This window comes from Lonchura striata, chromosome 9, assembly GCF_046129695.1.
Source record: "Lonchura striata isolate bLonStr1 chromosome 9, bLonStr1.mat, whole genome shotgun sequence".
Lineage (NCBI taxonomy): Eukaryota > Metazoa > Chordata > Aves > Passeriformes > Estrildidae > Lonchura > Lonchura striata.
In genome coordinates this window covers 25,005,089-25,032,747 of record NC_134611.1, presented here as the reverse complement: position 1 = coordinate 25,032,747, position 27,659 = coordinate 25,005,089, and the positions used below count along the sequence as shown (strand labels likewise).

The following is a 27,659-nucleotide window of genomic DNA, read 5'->3' as shown; positions in this document are numbered from 1 at the left end:
GGGTGCTGTACTTTTAATGAATCATTAACACTGAAGAGAAGATGAACTAGGAAAAAAATCAGTTCTAACAAGATGAATTGTCTCTATGTTGTATGAGGAGTAGACTCTAAATCCATGACATGCATGTTGGTTATCTTGTGCATGTGTCCACACATGGCTCTATAAACTGGAGGTGGTTGTAAGGGCATCCTTGATTTTTGCCATTATTCAGCTCTCAAATTTGGTTTTACATTCTTGAGTAATACTGCTTAAATACTACAGAGCATCTTTTTCTGAAGCTTAAATGATTACGCAGAGTGCGTTACTGCTCTTCACAGCTTTCCTCATCAACCTCCAACTTCTCCAAGTACACCTGATAGTCATTAGCACCCTTAAGATCCAGCAGCAAGCTTTGGATCTTTAAGCCTGGAGCCCAACTGCTTAAACTTTTATAAAAAAAGTAGTAGCTTTATTGTTGCATCCTGCAAAAGTAGAACTACATCTTAAATTAAACAAATTACCACTTTGTGTTAGTCCATCTTTTCAGGATTTTTTTTCTGCTCTGCAGAGAGTTTTGAGGTGGGCAGGCTATGTGTCTCACTCAAGCCCCCAAAATCAAACTTTGTCTCAGCTTGAGTTCACTGATTCACGTGCTGTTGTGCTTCCTCTTGGAGACTTCCCTCAGTGTGCACACGTGGCTGTGCAGAAGCAGCACTGCTCCAGCCAGGCCTGAGTAATGAGCAGAAAACAGAGTGCTCTGGCGTAGATAAAGGCAGGCAGCCCAGAATGGGGTTTGTGCTTACTTGCAGTCTGGCTGGTGGCGTGGCCAGCTGGTCTGGGAATTCACCTAGCTGAAAACTGCCCCTTTGCCTGCTGAGTCAGTTTTTAGCCAGTGCCATTATCTAATCTGATGCACTCTGTGGATCACCAGCACTCGAAGGAGGGGAAAGGGCAAGAGGGGGAGGACAGGCAAGACCTCACCTTTTGAGAAACTCAAAGCAATTGTCCATCTGAAGGCTAAAATAACAGCAGAGAGGTAGCTGCAGTGTCATTGGGAGAGTATCAGCAGCAAAGATCTGTACTCAGTTTTTAGCTCCTTTCCTCCTAATGTGACTGTAGAAGTGTAACAGGGCATGTTGGTCAAATTCTTGGATTCTAAAAGTATGGTTTTCTTCTGTAATTTTAGTCAAACTATCATGACACTGAGGAAGAGGCTGTGGATACAGTCAGTGCTGAAATCTCACGTTGTTCCAGGGCAATAGACTCCTTGCAACACAAGGTTTGTTCTTCAGAATATTTTCCAGTGTTTTATAGTTTGTGCTTTCTGATGACACTTTTCTGGATAGTATCAAACAGGTGAGTTGCTGGCATAATTTATTCTCTACGGAAGGGGAACCTCTAGGCAGAGAGACTGGAAATGGTTTGAATTAATTTTCAAGTTATTTTGCTGCCTACAAGGGTCTGTTTCATGACATGTTTTATAGTGTGACAAAATTGATAGGAGCTAAGTGCTTCTGTCCAGCATCAACAGTTTAAAGGTGTGATGGTGATTACCCCAGGCTGTTGTCAAGCTGGTCAGTCCTGTTTGATTTTAAGGGGTGGGTTGTGGGCACAGAGACCAGGGCAATGTGCAGAGCTGCAGCTCTCAGGTGCTGCTGTCAGAGCCCTTCCCAGGATTTGGGGATGCTTGTGTAGCTACTGGGACCCTTACTGCCCTCAGCCATTTGGATCCACAATGGGATATGTGTCATTTTAATGTTGTTTTAGTTCCTTCAATTTTTTTGGCAGTTCCTTCTTTTTTTTCCTGATGCAAACTTTAAATGTAAGGAGATCCAGATGTTTATATTTGTTTTTAGCCTTACTGAAGTCAGGATTTGAATAATACTAGCAGACGTGAAATCTCCAGTACTGGCCAGTAGTAGTAGGTTCAGTAACTGCATATGCTTTTTGTCTAACCATGGAATCACTAAAGAAATGTGCCCCTGCTAATCCTGAGTTAAAGGTGTTAGTATATTTGAGGTTTTTACTCTCTTATGAAGAAGCTGGTTTGAGCAAAGAGACTAAAAGTGTCTTTTACACAATTGCAGATTGCAGAGTGTGAGAAGAGGAATGCCAAATCTCAGGAGAGCCGTAGCTTTTATATTTTTAAGCGATTCTTGAATAAGATTTTAAATGAAGGTGGAAAACTTGGCCTTGTAAGTATTTGAACATTTACTTTAAAAAATACTTAATTAAAATTAATTTGCATTACTGCTTTATGTAGTTTTCACAGTTACCAAGCATTGAGTAATTATGCTGGTGTACTTGAAATGAAATGAAGGGAACTGAATGGCAAAGGTTATAGAAATACTGCTGAGGAGTACTCATCCTGTACTGCTGAGGAGGCACAGTTGTTGTTTCAGCTGTAAAGCATCCAAAGGAAGGGTTTGTGAATTCAGTGTATCTAAACATCTCTTGCTGGAATGCAGCTATAGAAACACCTTGTTCTGGTCACATTGATGGCTGGAAACTGGAAGGAGCCAGATTTGGGTTGTCTGTTGTAGACTTACAAAGCCTGTACTGTAGGTCTGCCATGTTAACCTGCAGAGGGTGGAAGTGAGGACAGGTAACCTGGGAACGAGTACAGAGAGATTGTCCAAGCAGGGGCAGGCATCAGGAAAGCTAAAGCCCAAGTAGAATTAATTAAACCCCTAAGGATGTGCTGTCCAGGGGGACCCTGACAGGCTTGAGAGGTGGGTCCTTGCACAACTCATGGAGTTCAGTGAGACAAGGTGCAAGGTCCTGGACATGTGCTGGGGCAGTGCTAGGAAGAATAGGCTTGAGTGGAGAATGGACGGGACTCTCCCTCGGAAGAAAGACTTGGGAGTGCCAGTGAACCTGACAACATGAGCTTGCAGCCCAGAAAGCCAGCTGCAGCCTGGGCTGCACCCACAGCAGTGCTGGCAGCAGGGCAGGGAAGGGACTCTGCCCCTCTGCTCTGGTGAGACCCAGCCTGCAGTGCTGTGTGCAGCTCTGGGGTCCCCAGTGTAGGGAAGAACATGGACCTGTTGAAGCAAGTCCAGAGAAGGTCACAGGGATGATCAAAGGGCTGGAGCATCTCCTACAAAAACAGGCTGAGAGAGCTGGGGCTGTTCAGCCTGGAGAAGAAAAGGCTCTGGAGAAACCTTAGAGACCCTTTGAGTATCTAAAGGGGGGCCTATAAGAGGGACCTTATACAGGGATGTGCAGTGCTAGGACAAGAGGGAATGGTTTTAAAGTGAAAGGGAGGAGGTTTAGATTAGATACTGGGAAGAAATTCTTTGCTGTGAGGGTTGTGAGACACTGGAAGAAATTTTCTAGAGAAGTTGTGGATGTCCCATCCCTGGAAGCATTCAAGGCCAGGCTGGATGGGGCTTTGAGCAATGTGGTCTAGTGGGAGGTGTCCCTGACCATGAGGGTTGGAACTAGGTATCTTTAAGGTCCCTTCCAACCCAAACCATTCTGCGATTCTAGCCATCAAGCAATAGTAGCTTATTAGAGTTTCCGTCCAAGAATCACCTTATTACGTTCTTCATGCAGTGGTTTCAGCTGAGGTAGAGTGAATTTTCTTCCTGGGAGCTGGTGCAGTGCTTTGCATTCAGTGTCAGTGCACTGTTGATAACACGCTGGTGTTTCAGTGGTTGCTCACTGGTGCTTTCTCCAAGTCAAGGACTTCTGGGTGCCTCGTGCCAGCGAGGAGGTGCAGGAGGGGCTGTGAGGGAGCGTGGCCAGGAGAGCTGAGCTGAGCTGGCCACAGGGACACTGCAAACCACGGCTGCTGTGCTCAGCATGAGCTGGGGAGTTGGCTGGGAGGGGCTGATCGCTGCTGGAGGACGGGCTTGGTCAGCTTGGGGAGCAGTTGCTCTGTGCACCATTTGTTCATCTGGGTTTTATTTCTTTCTTTCTCTTTTCATGACTAGTAATATTACCATCACATTTTATTTTGTTTGCTGTTCTTGTCTCAGCTGATAAGGTTTACCTTTTTTCTCATTCTCCTCCCTACCAGAAGGGATATTGGAGGGAGTGAGTGGCTGCATGATACTTCAGTTGTTGGCTGGGCACTTTCATTATATTGTCTTTGGAGATTTTGTTTATTCAGAGGTAGAAGAATTGATCTTTAGCACTAAGCAAAATTACCGTGAAGTAAGGAACATTACATTTAGCAATGTAAAACTTCTTATTTTAGTTTTTAATATCTTGTATTATCCAGCTGTGTCTGAGGCACACATAGTGTATATGTAATTATTACTTGTTAATGACCACTGGTCCTGAAATTTTAGTAACAGGTGAGATAGTTTAGGGTTTTTTTGGTTGGTTTTTTTTTCAGTAGAATTGAAGGATTACAAACCAGTTGAATTTTGTTTCATGTAGTTTAGATTAACAAAAAGGTTATAGAATGATAGTGTGCCCCCTGTCCCATGTTTTCATCCTGCAGTCTCCTTCAGAAGGGTGCTGTACAGAATGAATATCATCAGTTTTGGCCTGTGGATGCATTTGTGTTTCCAAATAAGCAACTTTTAACCATTGTTTGCTTTGCTTTGAATTCAGCCTGGGGAAGATATGGACCATGTCCATTATGATGCTGAGATCATTCTTACAAGACAGACGTATCTGGAGATCCTCAGGTTTGTCAGTGAGGAAGCCTGGCAGCCAGGTGCCCTGGATGAGGCACTGAGTGATATTTTGGTCAACTTTAAGCACCATGATGATCAAGCTTGGCGGTGGAGATTTGAAGACACCTTTGGAATTAATCTGTATCATTTGGTTTGGGTAAGAGAGTAAAGGTTGATTATTGGTTTTAATTGCTTTTCTCTTCAGTTTCTCTGTGCTAGTCATTTAATATTACCATCTTAACTCCACAGATAAAGCAGTTCTTTCCATCATACTTCTAGTGAGTAATTTTGGTTGCTGAAAGATGTATTTGCTTTAAGAAGGAATTCAGGTGTTTTATTTCTGTGGTCATCTGTTCTCGACTGTAGCTTTGGTTTGGGACTTTTTTCTGGTGTGCATTTTTTTTCTTGTCTTTTATATCTGTGCTGACAGATTCATTATGCTCTACCAATTTCTTACCATTAGAACTGACACCTCATGCATTACAGATCTTTCATGTTTGTCTCTTGTTCATGTAGTTATTGAAGCTGTTGGCTTCTCCAAGAGTTGAAATATATGCTGAGACAAGTATATATTTAAACTCCTATAGGTCAGAGGCTTTTGCAAATTTTGTGGAAAAAAATTGTATAGGGTTAGAGAGGACACCACAACCATGGGAATTGTAAATTGCTAAGCTGGGGATCTCTAATAAGCTGAAGCTTTCTGAAGAAACTTTTACAAGCAGACATAATCTTGCAAGTAGCCTGTCTAGATTTGAGGGGCTCCTGGAAGCCAGGTGACAAAAGCAGGCTGTCACTGACCTCTGATAGGGGTCCTTAGGTGAAAAGACACTTTGGAGTACTTCTTTGAAGTCTTCCTGCTGGTACCCAAACTGTAACTTTGTCTCTTTACCAACGTGCAGGAGTTGGCAGCAGTTGTTCTGTGGTTCAGAGCAGGCACAAATTGCTCAAGCACTGGCTGACACCAATTTGATAATTTAGAAGTGTGGTCACTAATGTAACAAACACCCTAAGGAAGAAATAACTGAATATCACAAGAAACAAATGAGCAACTGCAGTGTAAGACTGTGACAGGGATGAATATTGGTACTGCCACAAAACTTGTTCTGCCTCGTGCTGCTCAGATGGGCTGTGGGAACAAGGAAAAACTTCTCAGCCATTCTGTATAAATGACAGTAAAAACGAAAGTTGGAAGTTTCTTCATGTGTACTGTAAGCTTGGAAAGGTCCAAATATGGGTTATACTTTTTTCTCTTTTTCAGGTGCTCTTGTGCTTAGTGTGTATTGTAATTGTAATGGCTACAGAACTGTGGACATGTGTTTTTCGCTTTGTTCAGCTGAAACATGTTTTATTTCTAACTTTTCTCGTCAGTTTCGTATGGAATTGGTTTTACTTGTATACGGTAAGTTCTGGACTCTTAATGGCTTTTTGGCTTAGAAATTTACAGTTATGAGGGAGTTAAGGTTGTTTTAGTTCCTTGGGTTAGTTTACATACAACTTTTAATTAACTGCAAAATGGAAAAAGGGATAAACATTTTCATTTGCATGTAGATGGGTGTATTAGGCGTAAAAAACAAGAGAAACCCTGACAACTATATTCTGCTGTAGAGGTGCACAAAATTCAGAGAGCACTAGAACTCTGGTTTCACTACATGGGCAAGGCAGATGTAACCTCTGAATAAAGCAGCTTGGTAGAAAATGTATACAGAAATATATTCAGAGGAGTTTTTTCCTTAAGATTCCCCGGTAGAAACTGTTTCATGTGATGGACCGGATAAATGCCTCATTAATGGTGATAAGTGGCTGATGGTACAATTAGATCAGTTTTACTGAGGAGGAATTTAAGATACCAGATCAAAGCCCAGCCACAAAATCTGCCCTCACATCTTGTCAATCACGATTGAACTGCAGCTTGTCAGACCCAGGGGTAGCAGAGTGCTGGAGAGTGGGATGGCTCTGGGTGGGGTTGGAATGCCATGCAGAAGGTTTGGATTGAGGCAGTGAAGAATGTCAGTTTTGCAACAGATGATTTGACTGAATTTTTCCGTTTTGATTATCAGTTGCAAACACTAAGGCAAAACTATAATAAATACAGGTATTTCTTAGGAATTATTTGAACATAAAAGACGATGTTGTAACTAGTAATTACATGACAGCTGTGTCTCTATTCCAGAAACATTTTAAGGAAAGATGTCATCAGTTTAGTTTTGTCTTGGACTTGTATCTTTGAATATTGGGGTCTAGTCCTTTGACAATTCAGACTCCTTTTGGAGAATAACTTGGAGGTTACCATTATCTCAGGGATTTTGTCAATTTCTAGGAAGTCCTTACAATTTAACTCCATTAAATTTTTAGGTAGTAAATTTTTCTAAACGCATATTACATGAGGAATTGTCATTACAAGGGGACAATGGGGAGGGAAATTCTCATTGATGTGGGGAACTATCCCAAGGCTGCTGAGAGCAAGCACAGATAGCAGAGGAGCAGCACTCCTGGCTGCAGCCACCTCAGTCCGTGTTCCCTCCCTGCTGTCCCTGCAGCTGGCCTTCGCTCAGCACCAGGCAGAGATGGCCAAGATGGGGGAGTTTGACAAGGTCTGTGCTGAGAAGCTGGAGTGGTATGGAAGTCTCATGGGTAAGTTGTTGTCTTGGTGCTTTACAGTAGTAAAGATCACAAAATACCAATCCATAGTATCCCAGGATACTCAGATTTCTTCATGGGTAGTACAGGGAATTCTTTTCAATACACGATTACATGGTTTTACCCTTTTCCCATTCCATAAGACCTTTTCTAGACCTTGGGAAGAGAGCACTGTACTTGGGGTATGTCATGGTGTTACTTCTTTTTCTTGTAACTTATCTTTCTCCAGCCACCATCCCCAGTACCATTCAGTGCCATTTACTAAAGACAGGCAGCCATAGTTCAGGACAATGATTTTTTTTTCATGTACCAGGCCTGTGAGTCCAATGGATTTCAGAAATTGGATATGTAATGGTTTTTTCAGGTGTTACTATTTTACACAGAAATCTGATTTTTTTTTACTGGGTGTTATTTCTATCCAGTGCTACAGCAGGTAGATGAAGGGTGGCAGCTCTTAAAGAGTGCTTGTTATGGTCTTCCTGTGTAATTTCTTGACTTTATTACATGTCAGTGATTTTCATTCTGACTGCAGTAAAACCAAACTATAGAAACACTGATGTAATGAATCACTTGTTTATAGTGTAAAAGTTCCCTTAAGATGTAAGACTTCTGATTGTAACTAAAACAGACCCTTGAATCCAGCAAGCAAAGCAGACAATTTCAGTCTCCCTGCAGATGAGCAGTAACACAGAATGATGCTGTGTCAGTAGCTGGGAACACAGTGTGCAAGTTCATAGTTTCCACAGATGAGACTTTTTTCCTTGAGGCTTCTGGGGACTGATCTCATCTAAAGAGCTTTCTTGATTATACATGGGAAAACTTCAGGTTCTTCTCTTTCTTTCCAGCCTTCCCTCCCCTTCCTGCATCCCCTTGACTGGATAAACTATACTGCCAAGCTAATCTCAGATGTGTAAAAATAAATCTCAGTTTTGAACCGTATCTAGAAGAGATAGGATCTGTAACTGAAATGCTCCTTTCTATATTGCTGCTGTGTCACAAAATATCTTTTTAAGTAGTAATACTATGTGTCTGCTTTGACTTCAGAATGGCTTAGAAGTACCTGGACATTTCGGGATGATCCCTGTAAGAAGTATTATGAAACTCTGCTTGTGAATCCTGCTTATATGGTTCCACCATCAAAGGTATGCCAAGCCCAAAGGGAATGCCAAGGCCTAAGTTGTTGTTTGTGTGACAACAATGGTTTTCTGTTTATTTTCTAGGCCTTGGCAGTAACTTTCACCAACTTTGTAACTGAGCCTTTGAAGGAAATAGGACAAGGTATTGGTGAATTCATCAAGGCACTTATGAAGGAGATTCCGTTAATTCTGCAGGTTCCAGTGCTCATTACGATGGCTCTGGGTGTCCTGGTTTGTATACATTCATCTTACATTTAGAAGCTCAGTTTTATTTTTTAAATATTAAATGTGTTTATATTTAAGTATCTATTATATTGCGTATTTCCTATTTGTACAGCTGAACAGATTTCTTAGCACCAAGAAATTACTTCTGCAAGGGAATTTTTTCTTTACAAAGGTTTCATACTACAGTTGGTCTAGGAATTAAAAAAGCCAGGTTTGGTATTCAAACTATTCCTCTCCCACTCCCCAAGTGGGATATAGTAGCATTAAACTGCTTAAGAGCTTAGATTCTCTGACAGTTTATTGCACCTTAGTTCCCGTTTCTTCTTTGAGTCATTACATTGTGATGTGTGTGGTTGGCATTTAACACAAAGGCATTAGGTTAGAGCTTTAAACATCTTTAATGTAGCACTAACAATGAAGTGCATCTAGCCTGGCCATTCCTGCAGCATGGTCAGACTGCAGAAAGCTTGAGCTGGAGCCGTTCTCTTCACCTGAGCTTTTCCTTCAGGGTCTTCCAGATACATGACAGGAAATCTGTGTGAAAACCATAGGCTGCAGATATTTGGTGTTTTGCTCAGTTTGGGTTTTTTCCTTCTCCCCCAGACTTTTTGCTATGGTGCAGGATCATCAGTATCTGCATTAAGACACTTAAGGTCTTCTAAGAAAAGTCTTCCTCTGCCTGCTGGTGAGCAGGATCAAATAGCCTTTGGGCAGTATGATGGGAGGACAGCAGACGAGTACTATGTGCAGCAGCAGCCCAGTGTCCACAGAGGCCACCAGGACAGAGGGGACGCTGCCACGAGGCCTCTCCCCAGGCTGAGAGTGGCCAGTAGGAGCCCGGACACGACACACGCCAGCAACAAGCCGGATGCACAGGTACCGAGTCCCACGGGTACCAGAGTCCCACAGAGCAGAGCCTGATCTGTCTCCTGGTGCTCTGGGAGCTGGCATTGAACTGAGCAGATTGCAATGGCACCTGCAAGAGCACATTTAAACAACACGCTTACACCCAGATCTGAGGGAAAGAGGAGCTAAGAAACTCCACGTTCCCCTATGGAACAGTTTGATAGAGGTGTTTTGGATGTGTTTCTTCTGGAAAAGTATCTTGCAATGGCTAACTGTGGCAAGAAACTACTGAATTAAAACTCTTTATGGTAAAGACAAGTTCAGTTTTGAGAGATCAGTATGAATGTCAGCCTGGTCAGTCATGATAACCCACAGAAGAAACGTGGAGGAAAAAAGCAGTGCTGACTTCCCTGTAAACTACAGAAAATTCAAAACAGATTTATGCTCTATATTGGGCTTATTTACACGTTCTGTTTCCTGAGGGGAAAAAAATACTGGTCGTGCTTTGGGTGAGCCTTACCCCTTGAGCTGGGATGCACTTGAAACAATAGATGCTGTCACTTTTGATTGCATAATTAATATGATATTATTAATAACCTATTTAATAGGTTATTATTAATAGGTTATTAATTTTTTGCAGAACAGGTTGTACACTGAATGTGAAGTTCATAGACCTGAAACTCTCAAAGCTGAAAACCTTACTGGAGAAGTTGCACTTGAGGAACAAAAACAGGAGACAGGAAAAGTGGAGGGAGAGACTGGAGAAAAGTGTGACCCTAATAAAAACCTCGAAAGGAAAGGTTCTGCCACGGAACCTTGTGAAGAGAAGAAAAAGAGTGTTTTACATGACTCCCACGAAAGAGAAGACCCAGGCTCTGCTGTAAGTTTTGTCTTATCTTTACTTGTCATGTACTTGCTAATTCTGCTCTCATTCTCAAGTGTAGAAGAGAGGAGAACATCAGTAAGCTGTTAGGTGGGGTTATAAAACCTGGGAGAGGGTACTCTGTCTGGAATCTGAAATAAAGGTGTTAAGTAAGATGATGCACACCTTTGTGGCCAGAAGAACACGGGCTTTTGGACTGTTGCTGCTTGTTGGAAATCAGGTTTGTGTAATAAGCTTTGAGTAATTCCCATAATGCTAATTACCAGCTTAGATGTCTCAGGTGTGTCTTTGGGTTTATGTTCTTTAAAATCTGTTTGGTTCTTGTCAGCTCAGTTTTAGGACAGCTGACAGATCTCCTCCTGGTGTAATGATTTGCAGAGAGTGAGAACCTGATGTTGTAGCAGGTGGTTTTTGGGCAGTTCAGAGCAGGACCAGGAGCTACCCTGAGGATGGACATTGCAGTGCTTGTTCCCCAGAACTCCCCCAGCGGGGCTCCCCAGTCCTGAGCCAGAGCCAGAGGGGAGCTGAGGTCAGGCACAGGAAGCAGCACCTGTGCATTTCTCTGTGTGGCACTGGAAATTTGGGGTGCCCATGGGATATGGTGCCCAGTGCCCACCACCCCTCTGATTCCCTGGTGCATAGGCACGTATCACACAAGCTGTAGAGCAGCATGAGCAGCTGTTTCTTGAAAGTAAGTACTTAACTTCTGCTGATTGCAGAACTGTTCTGAATTAATGTGGAAAACAGTTAGCTAAATAATACCAAAAAACAATAGTGCTTGAAAAAACTATTTTTTATTAAACAGAATTAAAACTAGGGTTTAGTTTTTTTTAATATAGAAATGATTTTTTCTTCCAAACTGTGTTTCTCCAAAGAGACTAAATACTAAAGCTATTTCTTCTTTTTTAAATTATTTTTTTTTAAAAAAAGTATAAAAGAAAACAGACCTTCTTTCAGGAAATACAAATCAGGGGGGAAAAAATCAAATTTTCTTTAAAAAGAACATAAAAATTTAAGTCTTGCACTAGATTGAGACAGTGGTAGAATCCACTAATGAGCAGTGAAAGAATTGACTGAGGAAAAAATCATAATCATTTTGATAGACTAGAGGCAATTAAGAGAGAGACACAGTACCAGTACCTCAGACACTGCTCTGAAAGCAGCTGCCAGATGCAAGAGCCAGGGCCAGCTCTCTAACTACGGCTCACCAGAGTGATGCTGCTGCTATTTCTGTGAAAATCAGGAGAAAGGAGACAAAGCTACCCATTGTAGTCATCTTAAAAAAGGCAAGTATGCTTTTCCAGCAAACCAGAATGATCCCTAGGATGCTGCTGTACGTGCCTCCGGGGTTTTCAGCTGGAATTGGGTTCCTTTATAGCTGAGGGTAAGTGGACTCTCTGCTCATCCATTCTCTTCGCTTGTGAGCGCAAAATCAGGCTGAAAAAATCCTCATCTGGTACAGTGGGGCCTTTGACAGCTCCTGGAGGAGCACATCTTTGATCATCCAGTCTGGAACCCTACAGACAGACCAAGCAATAAAAGCTGCATATTTACAGGAACATATGGAGTAAGTGAACAATATTAAGTGAAAAAAACTACTAAAAGCATTTGCTGTCAAATGTAAAGCTAGTAGAGAGATTTAAGTTTTGTTTCAAGTTAAACTTGCTAAATGAAATTACTGAGAGTCCAAGTGTAACTAAAATGACCCACTTGTCCCATGTGTCTTAAAATGAACCCCCCAGTTCAGTTCTTTGACATATTGCAGAATGAGATTTAAGAGTTCTTAGTTCAGAAGGAGATTTTTTAGCATTAGTGCAGGGTGTTTCTGGTCTTATACACCAGGAATATGGTTGTCTTCCTTTCCTTACACATGGACTAAAGAATGGCTGCAGTGGTGTGAGATTTGGGAAGGCACTCCTTGAAGGCCCCTTGGCTCCACGCTGTGCAGCTGGGTACAGTTTAGTGCCAAGGTTACAGAGCAGGTGGCAAACCCTGCTGGGCTGGGCTCTGCTCCCGAGCTGGGGAGTGATGTTCCCACAGGAACAGGTGGAGGGCAGTGTGAGCACAGGAGGGAAAAAAGCACAGCTTTCAGTGGTGGCTGAACCTGGTACAGGCACCCTTGAGACAAAAAGGCTCAAAGGCAGCAAGCCTTCTGTGCTTGCTTAAAACAGTCCATCCTGATCAGAGGAGATCATAAATATTTTTCCAGTCCTAAAAGAGAATATTTGTAGATTCTTTGCTTGACTCACAGAAGGAAACAGACAAGCTGCTATAACAGAACATGGTATTTCAGCAGGCTCATGAACACTGTCACTGTGGACTCAATCCCAGGTGCTGCTTTCTCAGCCAGGCTACCATACTTACTGACCTTTGGAAAACTCAGCATCTGAATTTTGAATTTTTGGCTGCTTATCAACTAATCAGACGTACCAGCAAGTCTTTTCAGTTCTTTTTGCATGCACATGCACATGCTCTAATTGAAAATCAGTAACCTCACCTGTATATTGCTATAAACAATCATGTAAACTTACTCTCATGGGAATGATGACCACTCTTGCCGTCAAAACTGGATACTGGATTATTTTAGTTGATAAATCAGGATTACTGGTGTATCAGGTGCCCTCTTTAGCCAGCCAGGTCTAAACACTTCAAACCATTTTACATACTCCTTGTAATAGCCTCACTTGTTTTTCTTCACTTTTTAAGCATTTCTTACTTTTAATAGTTATTGTGGTGTAAATACCAAAATTACACTTACTAGACACTGGATAATTAAAAAAAAACCCCAACCCTACCCTTTTGTTCCTTTATATTCTTCCTTACCTGTCAGATCAATACATATCTTAAAACACAGTGGCTCCCTTGCAGGAATTCAGTAGCAGGAGGCCCAAAGGAAGCCCCCAGGGACAGAAGCTGAGGAAGCTGCTGTTCAGGTCTCACCTGGCATTTAATCAGTATATCGAAGAAGTCGTCGTCCAGGCCCCCGTTGCTGCTGGCGAGGCGGCCCAGCCCGGGCTGGCTGCCGCGCTGCCGCAGGCGCAGGCCGGGCAGCTCGCTGAAGCTGGCGCGCTGCTCATCCAGCCGGCGGCTCTGCGAGCTCGCCAGCAGCTCCAGGAACTCCTCCGTGTGCGGGGACACGACCGACGTGGAAAAGGCTGCCCAGGACAGACACAACAAGTTAGAGTTAGCCTAGGAGTAAAAACGGTGCTGTAGTGAGTCTCGCATGCAAATGCATTTCGAAAATAGTATTTGCCAAAAACTCAAGTCAAATACAGATTTTACTTTAAAAAAATTACATTTTATCATTGTTTTAGGTGGACTAGAGGATGTTGCCACTGAAGCAGCTGAGAGTCTGTTCTTCTCCTGGAAGCAGCACCTCTGATCATCCATCCTGTTACTCTGGAACCGACTCAGCAGATCAAAGAACCCTTCATCTGCCATTGTCTCACGGCTGCTTTTCTGAAAAGGAGAAAATTTATAGTATTTGACCTTAGAGTGCCTACAGCTGGGACAACTGCATCAGAGTTTCAGTCTAGTGCTATGCGTGGTATTTACATCTCTGAAATTTATTAAATAAATTTTTTTTTAGTCAACCATCCCTATAGCCAGAGATCTATTCAAGGAGGAGATGCTAATGCTAGGGCAGCATTTTGGAGAGTGAAATATATTAGAAATGTCAGTTCGCTGAAGGGGAAAGAAACAGTGTTCTGATCATGGTAAAATGAGTTATTCCTCCTCAGCCATCTCAACCATTAATGCAACAAAACCCCAAATGCCCATGAGAGGAAAAAGAAACAAGACCAGCAATGAGCAGTTGCCACTGTCTCCTCAGGTCTATAACCAAATGACTCAGTTCTTTTATTTTGAACTGACTGCTCTTAAGAGTGTAAATAACCTAAAAAGTATGTCCAGAATATCTCCCACTGCCTGAATCAGAAAAACTAGATTTTGCTGAGTTTGGAGAACTGGAGTCTAGAAGAGACTTAGACCTCAGCTTGCAAGTAAAATTTCTAACTTCAAAAAATCCACCACAAATAAAATGTTTCATTAGTAGGAAAATATTAAAGCTGGCACCACCACTGAGAGAGCTGTAGAATGACAGATTCTGCATCAGTTCAGAGCCATGGTGTTTAAATCAAGTTAAACTGAACAGGACAGCTGCAGGAAGGTGTTTTCCACAATTCTGATCACACAAAGATGAGTAAAGGCCATGATCTACAGCTCACCACACTTACCCTGTGAGAGTTTGGAAGTCGATGATCAATGGAATTACTGGCATCCTGCAAAACTTTGGAGGTAGTGCCGTTTTTGTACTTTTTGCCTTTTAGTCGATTTACAAAATGAAGTTTTGCTGAAGTTTTGGCAACCAGTGGCTTCTGTTTAGCAAGAATCTCACTGTTCCAGTTTGGAACCTAAGAAAACAAGAGTCAGGAAATTAAGCCTTCTGATTTTACTTACCAATACTGCTAGCTCTTACTTGCTGCTGCTTTTCCTCCCCAAAATGAGGCAGTTTTACACTATTTTGTTCTTGCAGCCACAAGGATGTATCCAAAGAGACTCTTGAGCGCCGTTGCTGACTTCAGCTGTACTGACTACACATGCTGTGAGACTTTATTGATTAACATAACAGGCTTTGCCTCACTTGAAGAGACTGGAATTAGATATCCCAGTGTGGAGGGGAAAACACCAATTTCAGTCTGCCACTGGAATCATTTATGCAGAACTGCCAGCCCAGTATTGTAAGGCAGAATGTAAAAGAAATCTCTCACAGACTGACACAAGGATTTTAATCAGGAACTCCCATTGAGATTTCTGAGCTTGTGGGGGGGAAGCTGTTTTCCTATACATTTCTGAAGCAGCATCCTTACTCAAGATGGAGGTTGAAGATTCTGATGGTTTGCAAATTGGTTGAAATCTCAAAGTGAAATATGCAGCATGTATTTTAAGTCCCTATAAAATTACTGCACCCAAAGAAAAACTGTTCAGAAACGGTAAGCTAAAGCTTAGGAATTTTTTTCTGAATTACTTTCATGCTGCAACCTCAACTCCTCTATAAAGAGATGAAAATTCCTTTGATGCTGATTACAGAACCCCATTCTTTCTCATTCGTGCAGGGAATAAAGCAAACTTCCCACAAGCTGTTACAGCCATTACCTGTCACATGCTGTTACCTACGTGACAAAAGTATTATTTGTTAGTATCGTTAGATCTGCTGTTATGGAGCTCCTATGATCAACTAAATTAAAAAGGGAGGCAAATGGCACATCAGCACACCCTCAGGAATATTTCACTGCAGTCTCAGCAGCAGAACAGAAAGAAACAAAGTGCCAACCTTTTCTGGTGTTAATTTCATAAGTTCCATGTTCTCCATACTGTAACGGCGTCCTCTTGGTCTGCCACCTTCAAGAGACAAATTCATCTTTTTATTATTAAAATTTATGGTGTCACTTGACAAGCTGTGGCTGTACTCATCTAAGGTCCGAGGTCCAAGACACAGACACAGTTAGAACACACAGATAAACTAAGCAGTAACCTGTGATTCACAATATAAATCCTCCAGAAAAAGAGGTGCTGAAGGGGTCCAATCCTGCAAGAAACTTTTTTAGCTGCTGGGGAGAAAACCAAGCAAACTTTGCATCAACCCCAACTCAGTAAAGAACTCAAATGAGATTCTTTTTCAAGTTCTCTGTTGGGAAACTACTGCAGAAAGAGGCACATACCATTCAAACTGTTTTCCACTGCTTGGCTTTCTGCCATCATGGAGTTGTTTGTGCTGTAGCTTAGTCCAAGAACCATTTGAAGATCTGAGAGGTTAAGTCTGGCAGTGAGTTCTCCACTTCTGTCTCCTACCTTCAAGCAAATAAAATAAGCAGTTGTATTACCTTAACAAATACTCACATGTGTATGTGTAAAGCAATCCTTGTCCCCATGACTTCTGAAAGAAGGCGGCTGAAAAGGTTTTCCTGGTTGAAGACTGAGAACATCTTTTCAAATAAGCAACAACTAACAGGTAACATAAAAAAGCTTAAAATAATCTCTGCTAGGCCACTAAGTTGGGAGTCCATGATGACATTGTGAGTGGTGACACTAGAACTAAGGAGCTGACTGGCTGAAATAACATGGATTCAGCTGTCCCTGGAATAACTGAAAATGCATTCCATAGCTCAAAATCAAATGCACAAACATACCTCCATAAAACCTCTGTGAGTGAGAGCAAAAACCAACAGGCAAAATAATGGGAGTATGAAAATCATACCTCTCTTGAAATTTCCAGGTGCCTTTCTGCAAAGTGGATGGCTTGATCATGATTTCCCAGAGCAGTATAGGCATTCCCTAAACTCCAGCATGCTCTTCCTTCCCCAATTCTGAAAACAACACACGTTTGCATTACACCTCTACCTGCTGAACACCAGAGGTCAGTCAGGTTTTCACAGTACTGCCAAAGTAATTTGCTGGCCCAAAAAAATGGAGGTAATCATCACAGACCATTCTACCACCAGCATAATAAATACTGTATTTAAAGGAGTGTGATCTGGTTATACATAAATAAGAACAAATTTAATCAGAAATTTTAAGTTCACAGCAAACAAGTTCATTTTGTAATCATGGGACATTGTATAACCTACTTTGCTCCTCCTCAGTTTCCATGCCTTATTGGTCATTCGTATTCTTACTGACTTAAGAAGAGGTATATTTAAATGGTGCAAAAAAACTGGTTGCACCCAACACTATAAAAAAGACCTCAGAAATCAGTATTGTAATATAAACATTACTTGCTGCTGTGTTATTCTCCTTCCCCCATCCCCTTCTATATTATTAACTTGTGGACAAGTAGAACATGCATTCTTATGAAAGTAGGGTGAATGATTATAATGAACTCATGAAAGACAGATCTGCTTTTCTTTTCCTTAGTTTACACAGACGTGCTGATAGGAGATGATGTAGAAACAGTCATTCATCAATTTGTCTTTCATCTTAGACTCATTAGCTGAAATACCATTATGATTAATTTTTGTTTTCCATATGAAACCAAAGCCTAGCATTGGGAGAATCCACATTAATGCAGCTGTCACATGAGGAACAATGACAGTAGAGTTGAAGGTAACAGGATTTTCTCTGAGTGTTACACACACATTAAACAATCTCTTAGGGCTTACTTGTCATGCAGCTCCTGAGCAATCACAAGATGTTTGAGATGATAATCAATTGCTTTCTCGTAGTCCTGGAGCAGAGTGTAGGTGTTCCCCAGGCTGTAGCAGGCCTGTGCTTCCACAGCTCTGTCCTTCAGCTGCCGAGCCAGCTGCAGAGTCCTCCTGCAGGAGAGGGTCAGTCAGCTCAGAAACCTCAGAAAGCAGCACAAGGAAAAGCTTTCAGAAGTGCACATGCACAACTGAAAATCAGTTATGCAACTTCAACAAATTAGGGCAGCAGGCTAGCAAATGATCAGTTAATAAATTCCTATCTTGTAAACCCTTAAAATCTCACAATTGCAAAGTCTTCCACTCCCCTCCACTGCAGCCTACTTCTTTAGAGAGCAGGCAGATTCCTCAAACAGCAGCTTTTAATTTACTGCTTCATTAATGATTTGTAGGAGTTTCCCTGGCAGGTTGCACTGTTTAATAGCAGGGTTACAATACCTACATTCCCATCAGTAGGGCAGGACAGGCCTATACTCACCAAGCCAGCCGAGCCATGCTGGGCAAGAAGAATTAGTGTGCTCAGAGGGATCTGCTCAGTACTGAGGCTTTTCTCCCTAAGAACAGGTGTGCTCTGAAATCCCAGTCAGATGCTAGTAACACCTGTACTGTATTTTACAGTATAGGTGTATAGCCAAGCTTTTACTTTTCCAGGTACAGCAGCAGCTGCTTAGTGGTGCAGAGATGAAGACAAGTCTGGCTTGAGAACACAGCCTAAAGATGTAAATTGATGTTGCTGTACACCAGCTCTCTCAGCTGGTAAGCACACCTGAGGCAGCCACCCATCTCAGGGTAGGAAAGCTACTCACATCATTCCAGAACTCACCAAGAGCTGAGACAGTAATGCCTGCTTCTAGAATAATGGGAATAAATGCCTAGCAGTGAAAGATGTCTGTCTACAGCACTGCAAATAAACTACTTAAAGTATCAAAGTAGCTATAAAAAAAAAAAAAAGCATTAATGCTGCCCCTCCCTTAAAAGAACCAGAATAGTTAAACAACAAAGGAAAAATTTCTTTGCTAAACAAATGGAAATTTTTCTAAAGTATATGTTGAAACAATGGCTGTTCCACAGTGAGCTACAGTATCAGGCACAACAGAAGTAAACTATAAAGAGGTATAAATTGTGTTTATCAGCAGTCACTCACCTGTAGTATTCAGCAGCAGTTTCAAATTCCCCCAGGAATATGTAGGCATTTCCAAGGTTGCAGTAAGCTCTTCTTTCTGCTGATCTATCACCAAATTCTTTTGCAATTAGGAGACGCTTAAAAATGTGAAACAACTGCGTTACTTACTCCTCCTTGTACTTTGTGACATACATTTGCATGCAGAAATGCATTAAATATTGCAATCTTTAGGTCAACAATGCTTTATAAAAACAGCCAAACTTGAAGTTTGTGCCATTAAGATTTAAAACCTGCATTAAAAAGCTTGCAACAAGATCCAACACAACACATGTACTAAAGGTCAGGAGCAACCTGATATTCTGCTAGGACAGAATTCATTACTAGCACATTGTTGTACCTGTTCATGGGCTAAAACTGCACTCCTGAAGTTGCCCAGAAGATAGTGTGTGTTTCCCAGATTTCCAAAGGCACGTCCTTGTGCTGCTCTGTCACCCAGCTCTGTTACTATTGACAGGTTTTCCCTGTTTTGGAGGAGAGTGAGAAAGAGAATAGTGACTTTTAGAGGTTTTGGTTTTTTCTCACAGTAATTTAAATACTAATTTTAAAAATTCTTATATAAAGGAAAAGGCAGAGATACTCTGGCCTATTTTAATGGCCTTTAAGTAACCATGAATCTGAGTAAGAAATACTTTCTGTGAGATACCAAACTCCACTGCATTCTTACTCAAGCCAGTGTGCTTCCCTCTTGTTACACACACAGGTATAACGAGGCCCCGTTTCAGCCTGGTTTGAAGAACTCTGCTGGTTTCTAACTAAGGGTTGTCAGGTACAGTACAAGTGAGGGCATGATAAAAACCAGTGCACTGTCTTGTTGAAAAAAACAATCTGACAGGTACCTCAGTTCTGCAGATAAGCATTCCATAGTTTAGCTCATGGCACTGCAGATCTCCCACATTCTAATGATGGCACTACAGATCTCCCACATTCTAATGAACTACATGATCCTCCCAGCCCCCAACACTTAAAGCCACTACTTACTCATAATACTTTGCAGCTTTCTGTAAAGCATTTTTCACATCATCTGGAAGTTCCCCTGGATCATGAGTCCCAGCATTAGCTACATTTTTCCCTTTAGAGTGATATACATTTCCCAGATTATACAGTGCTCTTGCTTCTCCAACCTGAACCAGAAGTAAAAAAAGGCATTAAAATTTCATGCTTCAAACTCTTCTGTCACAACAACTATTTGTACAATCCACAGATGGGAAAAAGTTCCTTGACTACTTGTCAATACTCTGCCCATTCTGAACATGCTATCACCTACCCAGTCATAGCCCTCAATCCAACTGTTTTGCATACTACTTCTTTTTAAAGACCAAGATACATTCTTGAGGTCAATTACCATTAAAATTAAATTTAAAACAAACAAAACCACCACAAAACAGGGTAATATTAACCTGGACCTATAGTCTTTCAGTTACAAACAACTGTAGTCCAACTAATAGATTCATACTGCCTAGAAGAAGTAATTGAATATTCACTATTTCCCTCTAAAAGGTGCACATTCCTTACCACAGGGTTCAGGAATGTGTGTTAGCACTTTACATCCAATTTCCTGCACAATTCTTACCTTATCATTAAGTTCTCTGGAAATATCCAGATGTCTCTGACAGCAAACAATAGCTTCTTCAAAATTCCCAAGTACCTTTAAGGTGTTGCCCAGGTTCCCACTAGCTTTAGCTTCTCCCAGTAGATCTCCAATTGTCCTAAAATGGCAGCAATTAAGTACCCAGAAAACAGTGTATCATTTAAACTAATGTATGGTAGCAAATTACATGAATTTATGAAAGAGACCACAACTATGTAAATGTATATGTGTTCAGCTCATTTTGTATCTGAAATGCACTCAAACATTGTTCCGTCTGAGATTACAGACATCTTGTTCTGTCAGTGCTGTTTGGCCAGCTGCTGGTATTCATGGTATTGATCATCTGCTTAACATTTACTTCTTAAATTCACATATTTAAGAAGAGAATAGAGAGAAAATTCTTAAAGATGATTTAGAAAGCCAGTCCCAGCATTAGAAAGAGAGCTTTAACTGCATTTGTGTTTTACTTGACCATCTCCTTTTAAGTAAAAGCCTCCTTTAATTTAACAAGACACTTAACTGTAAGGTTTAAGATTTACAGTCTCCTCTGTAGCTTGAGGCACTACTTCATTTCTAGATTTTAAATGAGACTAAGGCAAGAGACTGCCACTGAACCACTCAAACTGTCATACCTGGGGGACAACACAACAAAACAAATGCCCCAAGGTCACTGCACAGGAGCAGAGTAAGGCAGGGGGAAGAATAGATTTATGCCTAAATTGAGGTTAAGTATATTATATGCCTATGTCTTTTATTGGATCTATACAAATCAGTAAAAGTCAGACACATCAATAGCATATGAAAGGGATAGGGTTTTAGGATTTCACAGTATTACATTATGAGTTTTACACAGATAAACATTAAGGAGTTCTGTCTAGTAAACGAGAGCAGCTTAACAATACGGAGAACTAGAAACACTGAGTTTTAGAAACACGAAAGGATAAAGGATGGACTTAAAGCAGCCATTTAATTATCCAGAAACCTGGTGAGGCCTCAGTCAGTTCTAGGATTATGCTGCTAGACCAAGTATTAGCTGCCAGGTTAGAGGGCACCCAAGTGACCTGCCAGGCCCCCCAGCCCTGTGCCACCACCACGTTCACTCATTAGCCAGTATTAATAGCAGGGTTTGGCAGGACAATGAACAGCTGCTTGTGTCTCCCAGAATGGGATGACCTGGAGAACAATTACCTTGCAAGAGTTAAATCGTGGTGATGGTATTCCAAGGCCTTTGCGTATTCCTGCAGGTAGAAATAGGCATTGCCCAGCTGGCTGTAAATAGCGCTCAGGGTTCGTAAATCTTCAGTTCCAACCTGCACAGCTGCTTCAAAGAAAGACACTCCAGCCCGGCAATCTCCTGCCTTGCACAGGCGCTCGCCTTCCAGAGCCAGCTCCAGGCAGGAAGCCTCCATCCTGCACCGTGACAAAAAAGGCCAACAGTCACTCCAAGTGCCACACTCTGTCCAGCACCTGAGCTCCGAACAGGGCATTGCTTTACTCAGAGGGCCTCTATTTGTTTAGGAGAGGGAATCAGCACCACACTACAACCAGTGAGCTTTGCTAAGGCTGAAATGGAAATTACAACTTCAGTGGTGAGGAGCAAAATAACATTTGAACAAACAACTGGAATTTCTTTTTTTTTTTTTCCGGTCTCAGAGAGGAAACCAAACACTGCTTTGTCTACAGGGAGCACACGAAGGGTTCAAAAACAGTTTTCACCATCTAGATAATTTCAGAAAAGTTACCTAGAAATCAAACTATTACTGACAAATACTGATTCTGACAAATGGAAGCACTTCAGATTTTTAGGGTGATGCCATAGTAATCTGCAAAATTATTCACAGGAAAAAAATTAAATTAGAATATTCTATGTATCAAAGACTGACTAGTTTTCCCCAAGTTGCTTCCTCTGTAATTCAGTACTCCTTGGCACTTAATTTCTTATACTAGGCACTATGAAAACTGCTATGGACTGCTATGAAAATTCTCGCTGTAAGAAAAAATATCTAGATTCAATTAATGACAAAATGTATGTCAATTCAAGTTGCTTCACTGATACACCATTATTCCAGAACACTGGAATACACTGGAACATTTTTTATTATTATGAACAACTAATTGTGCAATTATACAGGTACAAAATACAGCAGTCATTAATGAATTTGTAGAATATTACATTTTGAACATGAACAAAGAAGCTGATAGAAAACTACAATAGCATTCATGTGCATTTTTGCCTCTGTAAGCTCAGGAGTACAAAACATAATATTTTTTATCCAAATGTTTCCTACTTTCTGGTTCTGAGATGCAAGGGAGGCAGGGGAGAAGAAGATGAGAAAGCCAACAGCTCCAGGTCTCAATCTTGAAGCAGTATGGTTCTCCAGCTTTTTCAGGATACATGCATTTTAAAAAGCTTGCAAAAATATCAGCTTTTTTTTTTTTAAGATTTAAAAAAAAACAAAACAGTAAGAGACATTCTGTAATTGTTGAAAAAGTATAAGCTAATATTGCCAAAGAGTGGACAATCAAATGCTGGCTTTTGCAGAAGTTATTTTAGTGGAAATACCACATGTCACCTGTTTTGACCTGACATAGTGATGAAGTTTTTAACATACGTGCAATACATTTTTTTATTTCCTTAAAATAGGAAAAAAATTATTATACAAACATCTACTCACACCTGAACAGGAAGGAAATATTTTTGAAAACTCTAATGACTTCCAAAAGATTTAGAAGAACTGGTATCACAAGTACAACACAAAATTCTGCCATACCTGCTGGTCTTCGACGTGCCACAACTTAAGCACAGCGTGATGACCGACATGTTTACCTTTTGCAACCAAATGCACTGCCTGTTTGGTAGCTGCTAAAGATGCTGACAGCAAAAGGTAACTCCAGCATGAAGTTCTTGCCAAGCCCAACTTTCCAGGCTGGATATCCATAACACATGCAGTATTTTTAGGTTTGCAAACCCTTCTCAGAGAAGTTAGAGCATTCCTATTAGCTACAACACACCACCTGGCTCTCATGACATTGTGCATGTGTCGAATGTAAGAAAGAAGAAGGCAGAAATGATTAAGTACAATTAAGTACAAGGCAGAAATGATTACACCATCAGCAACTGAAGGTTTAGGACTTAAAACACTTCATTGGGTAATCTTAATCCTATCCAAAGAGGTTCTCTCCGGGCACCTCATGTTAACTGACACGTCCAATTAGAGTGACAGCTAGAAAATATGGTGCTTCTCAGTGCAGAGATTTGGACCATTTACACAGCCACACTCTTGGATTCTTGCTTGAATGGCTAAAAAGGGCAGAACTTCCAGCAAAACGTGTGTGTGACATAACAATGAAAATGCTGCACTGGGCTCTGCTTCCCTTAGTGAATTAGTTCCATTTAAAAAAAAATATTTTTAACTGTGATGAATCAGCCACATAATCAGTTAAAAAAAGGCAATTAAAGAATGTACAAGGGCAATATCAGAGAGTGCTGCAGTATGGTAGCCCCCCTGAGAAACTTCATTCATCTAATTTCACACTACACCAAAACTGCCAAAGGACAAGGCAGCATTACCATTTCATCAGGGAATTTGAAATACAATCATTTGACTTTGCAACACTAGATTTAGTATAACCTATAAAAATGAAAGATATGGGATCTTTCATACAGAACACAACTAAGAAGCAAATGGCTTAGACTGATGAAAATCAGGAGTTATTACAGAGTCTTTAAATTCAACCAGAATTACAGGAAGTAAATGAAAATAGGAATTAATAATTGCTTGAGTAAAAAAAGAATGCAAAAATTACACAACTCTTGAGAGGTTGTACTAACAGGTTGCTAGAATCCGTAGAGCAAATTAAAACTTTAATTCCATCTGGATCCATTCCTTCTGACCTACCATTTCAAAATCTAAATAAGCTATACTAAAATAGAACAGAGAAAATTAAATATTTATTCCCACAGTTCTCCGCACTCAATATTTTATTCAGGTTATATAAGAGTTATTAAATCACTCAGTTATTTTAAAAGTTTCCAAGGCTTTTCCATTGAGTACCAAAACTGGATTCAGAAGAGGTTTGGTTTTGGTTTGTATTTGTTTTTTTCTCCCCTCTGCTACTTAAAGGACTCTTATGCAAATTAACACTTTTTTTTTTGTTTGTTTTGGTGGTTTTTTTAGGATTTACGTAGGTGTTCTCCACCTGTCACTACTAATGGTTAAACAGCACTTTGGCAGACTAGACAGGGCCAGATTATCAATGTTTTAGGAAGTCATTAAATAGTTACAAGCAGAATATGACATTACATTCTCTGTTCCCTGGGCTGAATTGAATTATTTACTCAACACCCAGTGGCCAAACAAGAGATTCAATGTATCTGGAGAGAGGAGACGAGAACAAGCCTCATTCATTTGTGCACTTCTAAGGCAATTCTGTTCCTGCTGAACAGGATAGCATTCTTTCAGATACTGCTTGAAATGCTCACACAGGGCTTCATTTTGTTATGCTGTCCATAGCTGCCTGGCATCTTCTGAATAATTTCTCGTTTGTAAAACTGCCTCATCCTTATCTGGCCCTCAAAGCTTTTCCTCCTGCCTGGCTCCCCTTCTTCCCCCTCCCCCCTCTTCTTCTCTGACCTTTTTCATATTCTATTTTAAACCTTTATTATTTCTATTAATATAAACCCTAAGCATATTGCCTCATTGTTTTTGTCTCCCTCCCTTCAGCTGTTCTCATCTCACAATAAGGACAAGAAAAGAGGTAAGAATTAAGTCAGTGGAAGAAGGTAGTAACACTCACTGATTACTGCAATCTCTAAGCACAATTTAGAGTTTTACTCAGTTCAATTCCCACTAAGAGGGCTTTTAGCTTTGGAGGGGGAACACAGCTGTCAACAATTTCCCATGAAACACGTTGGTACAAATAACACACCTAGAGACAAAACAACCCTCATGACATCTCCCTAGTTCAGATGCACAGCATCACTAATGCCACAGCATCCTGTAACAAAGCTGACACACCATTCCTGACTCCTGCCCTTACTCTTGGCTTCTCCCTGTGAGCAGAAGCCTCCAAAGCAACCAGTGCACAGAGCTCCACTGCAGCTCCACTGCAGCTCCACTGCAGCACTGCTTCTGTCAAACTACACCTGATGGTGAGGTTAGAAACAAACAACTCACACACAAAGAAACCACATTCTGTCTTCTTTTGCTCCAGTCAAGATAAAAGCAGTTACAAGTTTTTGGTGTATGAATTTAGCAGGCTGAAAGAAGCAAGTTATACAAATATTAACCCTACAGATCATTTATTCATACAAATCAAGTAACATTAGCATTTTATTTTCAGTCACTAAACAACAACAACAAAAAAATCTCCTTCTACCAGCATAAGAATTTTTATAACTGCAAAAGTGATACTGATGAACTACTGTGGGGAGAAAGAAACACTTGCACAGTCAGAAACCCACAGTAAAGCCTTTGCTTAGGAGTGGGCTCCAACTTCATTAAAATCAGTTCTAATGGAACGCCAGAAGGAAGGAAAGAGCAGTCACAGCCAAACAAGCCCGGGATAATACCTGCAAGTAATTTTTTTTAAAAACTGGTAACTCCCTCTCCAGTAATTTATGACTTTTTATTTCCTCCACTAAATTTTAAACTCCAACAAAATAAAATATTTCCAAATTATAGCTATCAATATCATAATAAAATTCCAGGTCATATACTGAATTAATCTTCAGTTTCTCAAAACTCAAGTTTAATATGTTTTTAAATTAAAATAATTTTGCCATCATGTTTTTTAAATGTGAATCAGGTTATAGTTATTGCAGAAAAATTTAAGAAGGTCATGAATATTGTTATTGTTGATATTTTTAATTGGTCTCATTCAGACCTGTACTGAAATACAGCATAAAGCAGGAAGACATTGTGCCCTGACTGCACTTGCCAAGTTTTTTTTAGCCTGTCAGTTTAAACTAGTCAATTGGCCATAACACATTTTTCATCCATTTAGTTCTATAATAGCACACTGAACAGCTCCAGCTTTTGTTGAAGAGTGAGCAAGGATGTTCTGCAATTGTCTGGGGAGGACCGAGAGCACCAGCAGCAGTGTGGGGAAATGTGGTAGAGGAATGCTGGGAAGTGAGTCCCTTCAGGAAGCAGCACAGAGTTATCACACTTAGGGTCAATGCCACAGGATAAAGATTTTAGCCAAATAAAGAGAGAAAACAGTAAATTACAGCTTGTTTGCTAATTTTTCTCTTTGCTGACCATGAAACAGCTTCTCCAGCTGGCTGCACTGCCACCCAGGACACTGGACTTGTATGAAATGAAATAAAAGATTTCTCTTCTATGAAATGGAAGAGAAGGCCACTCCAACAATCTAACACTGTCAGAAGGTTGAAAGGATTAATTTTAAGCCATAGCATGTGCTGTCTTACAAATACAGGTTAACAGCCTTATTGCTGTTAGCTAGTGAAGAAAAGGCCTCCAAAGAAAGGATGATCAGGGTAGGGGTGGGGTGAGCACACAAGAACCACATTTTTTATTTCTTTTTAAACAATCATTTCAGCCTTCCAGTGTCCCTTCCTCTTGAATGAACTGCACGATTTACCCTTCCAAACACCATGCACTACACAATGCTCCTGTAGTTCAGCTCCATTAGAGCGAGTCTGAAATGCTAACACGTCCCGTGTCTGTAAAGGGGATTCAGAAGAAAAATTATAAAAAGCTCTCAGAAGGGAAATCCCATATCCTCTTCACTTGCAAGAACAGTACTTCTGAGTGCAAGGCACCAAGGCAGTTTCCATCTATCAATCAAACCTCTTTATTTTAAGCACAGAAAATACCTCGTCATTCACCAAAATAATAATGGGCCAAGTACAGAGAACATCAGCAGACAAAACTCAGCAATTTGCATAGGCAGTCCAACAGCTAAAAGAGGGAGCAGCCATTACCCTGCAGGCATCATACTTCATATCATTTTACCCCAAATACAAAGAAACACAGGCAATAATGTACTATGCCGCTACCATGCAAGTTCCAGTACTATACAATCATTTAATCATACTAATATAATCTGCTACATAGCAAAAGTGAATTTTCATCACTCAAAAATCAAGAAAAAAATGGAGTTCATTTTAAATTTCAATAACACTACTAGCAGAGATATCAAGCTATTTGTTGCAACTTGTTTAGCTTTCTATTATTAACAGCACTTACTCATTTACAGCAAAATTACCAGTCTTACCTGTATCGCACGTGAAAGGAACGATCTTCGGGCATGCTTATCAAAACATTATTTTCCGCCATTGAGTTACATTATCAGTAGAGAAAAAAATATTGTTCTGTAGTAGGGTA

General features: G+C 40.7%; 2 protein-coding genes across 6 annotated transcripts in view; one reads left to right on the top strand and one right to left on the bottom strand.

Annotated features, from left to right (window-relative positions):
- CLCC1 (chloride channel CLIC like 1) overlaps positions 1-13,935 on the top strand; it is a 16,262-nt gene extending 2,327 nt beyond the window's left edge. For 3 of the 4 annotated variants that reach the window (XM_021547160.2, XM_021547166.2, XM_077785487.1), the window contains exons 3-12: positions 1,166-1,258; positions 2,067-2,174; positions 4,546-4,767; positions 5,869-6,009; positions 7,148-7,241; positions 8,292-8,389; positions 8,468-8,614; positions 9,212-9,484; positions 10,095-10,334; positions 13,652-13,935. In XM_021547160.2, the coding sequence (XP_021402835.1) occupies positions 1,166-1,258; positions 2,067-2,174; positions 4,546-4,767; positions 5,869-6,009; positions 7,148-7,241; positions 8,292-8,389; positions 8,468-8,614; positions 9,212-9,484; positions 10,095-10,334; positions 13,652-13,660 (1,425 nt within the window). In that variant the 3' untranslated portion in view covers positions 13,661-13,935. Of the gene's footprint in view, positions 1-1,165; positions 1,259-2,066; positions 2,175-4,545; positions 4,768-5,868; positions 6,010-7,147; positions 7,242-8,291; positions 8,390-8,467; positions 8,615-9,211; positions 9,485-10,094; positions 10,335-13,651 lie in introns of those variants that run through there. The other variant, XM_021547176.3, reaches the window with a different exon arrangement.
- GPSM2 (G protein signaling modulator 2) lies at positions 11,113-27,659 on the bottom strand. Of its 2 annotated transcripts, XM_021547130.3 has the most exons (14): positions 27,550-27,659; positions 21,496-21,717; positions 20,290-20,425; positions 19,698-19,840; positions 19,057-19,180; positions 18,681-18,796; positions 17,495-17,650; positions 16,594-16,702; positions 16,058-16,187; positions 15,670-15,737; positions 14,573-14,749; positions 13,634-13,796; positions 13,278-13,492; positions 11,113-11,854 (listed from the first exon to the last, which is right to left on the bottom strand). In XM_021547130.3, the coding sequence occupies exons 1-14, from the start codon at positions 27,609-27,611 to the stop codon at positions 11,690-11,692; spliced, it is 1,986 nt and encodes a 661-aa protein (XP_021402805.1). In that variant the 5' UTR covers positions 27,612-27,659; the 3' UTR covers positions 11,113-11,689. The 2 variants fall into 2 exon arrangements, with proteins under 2 accessions (XP_021402805.1, XP_021402796.1); XM_021547121.2 differs by lacking the exon at positions 27,550-27,659 and having other exon boundaries at positions 21,496-23,586.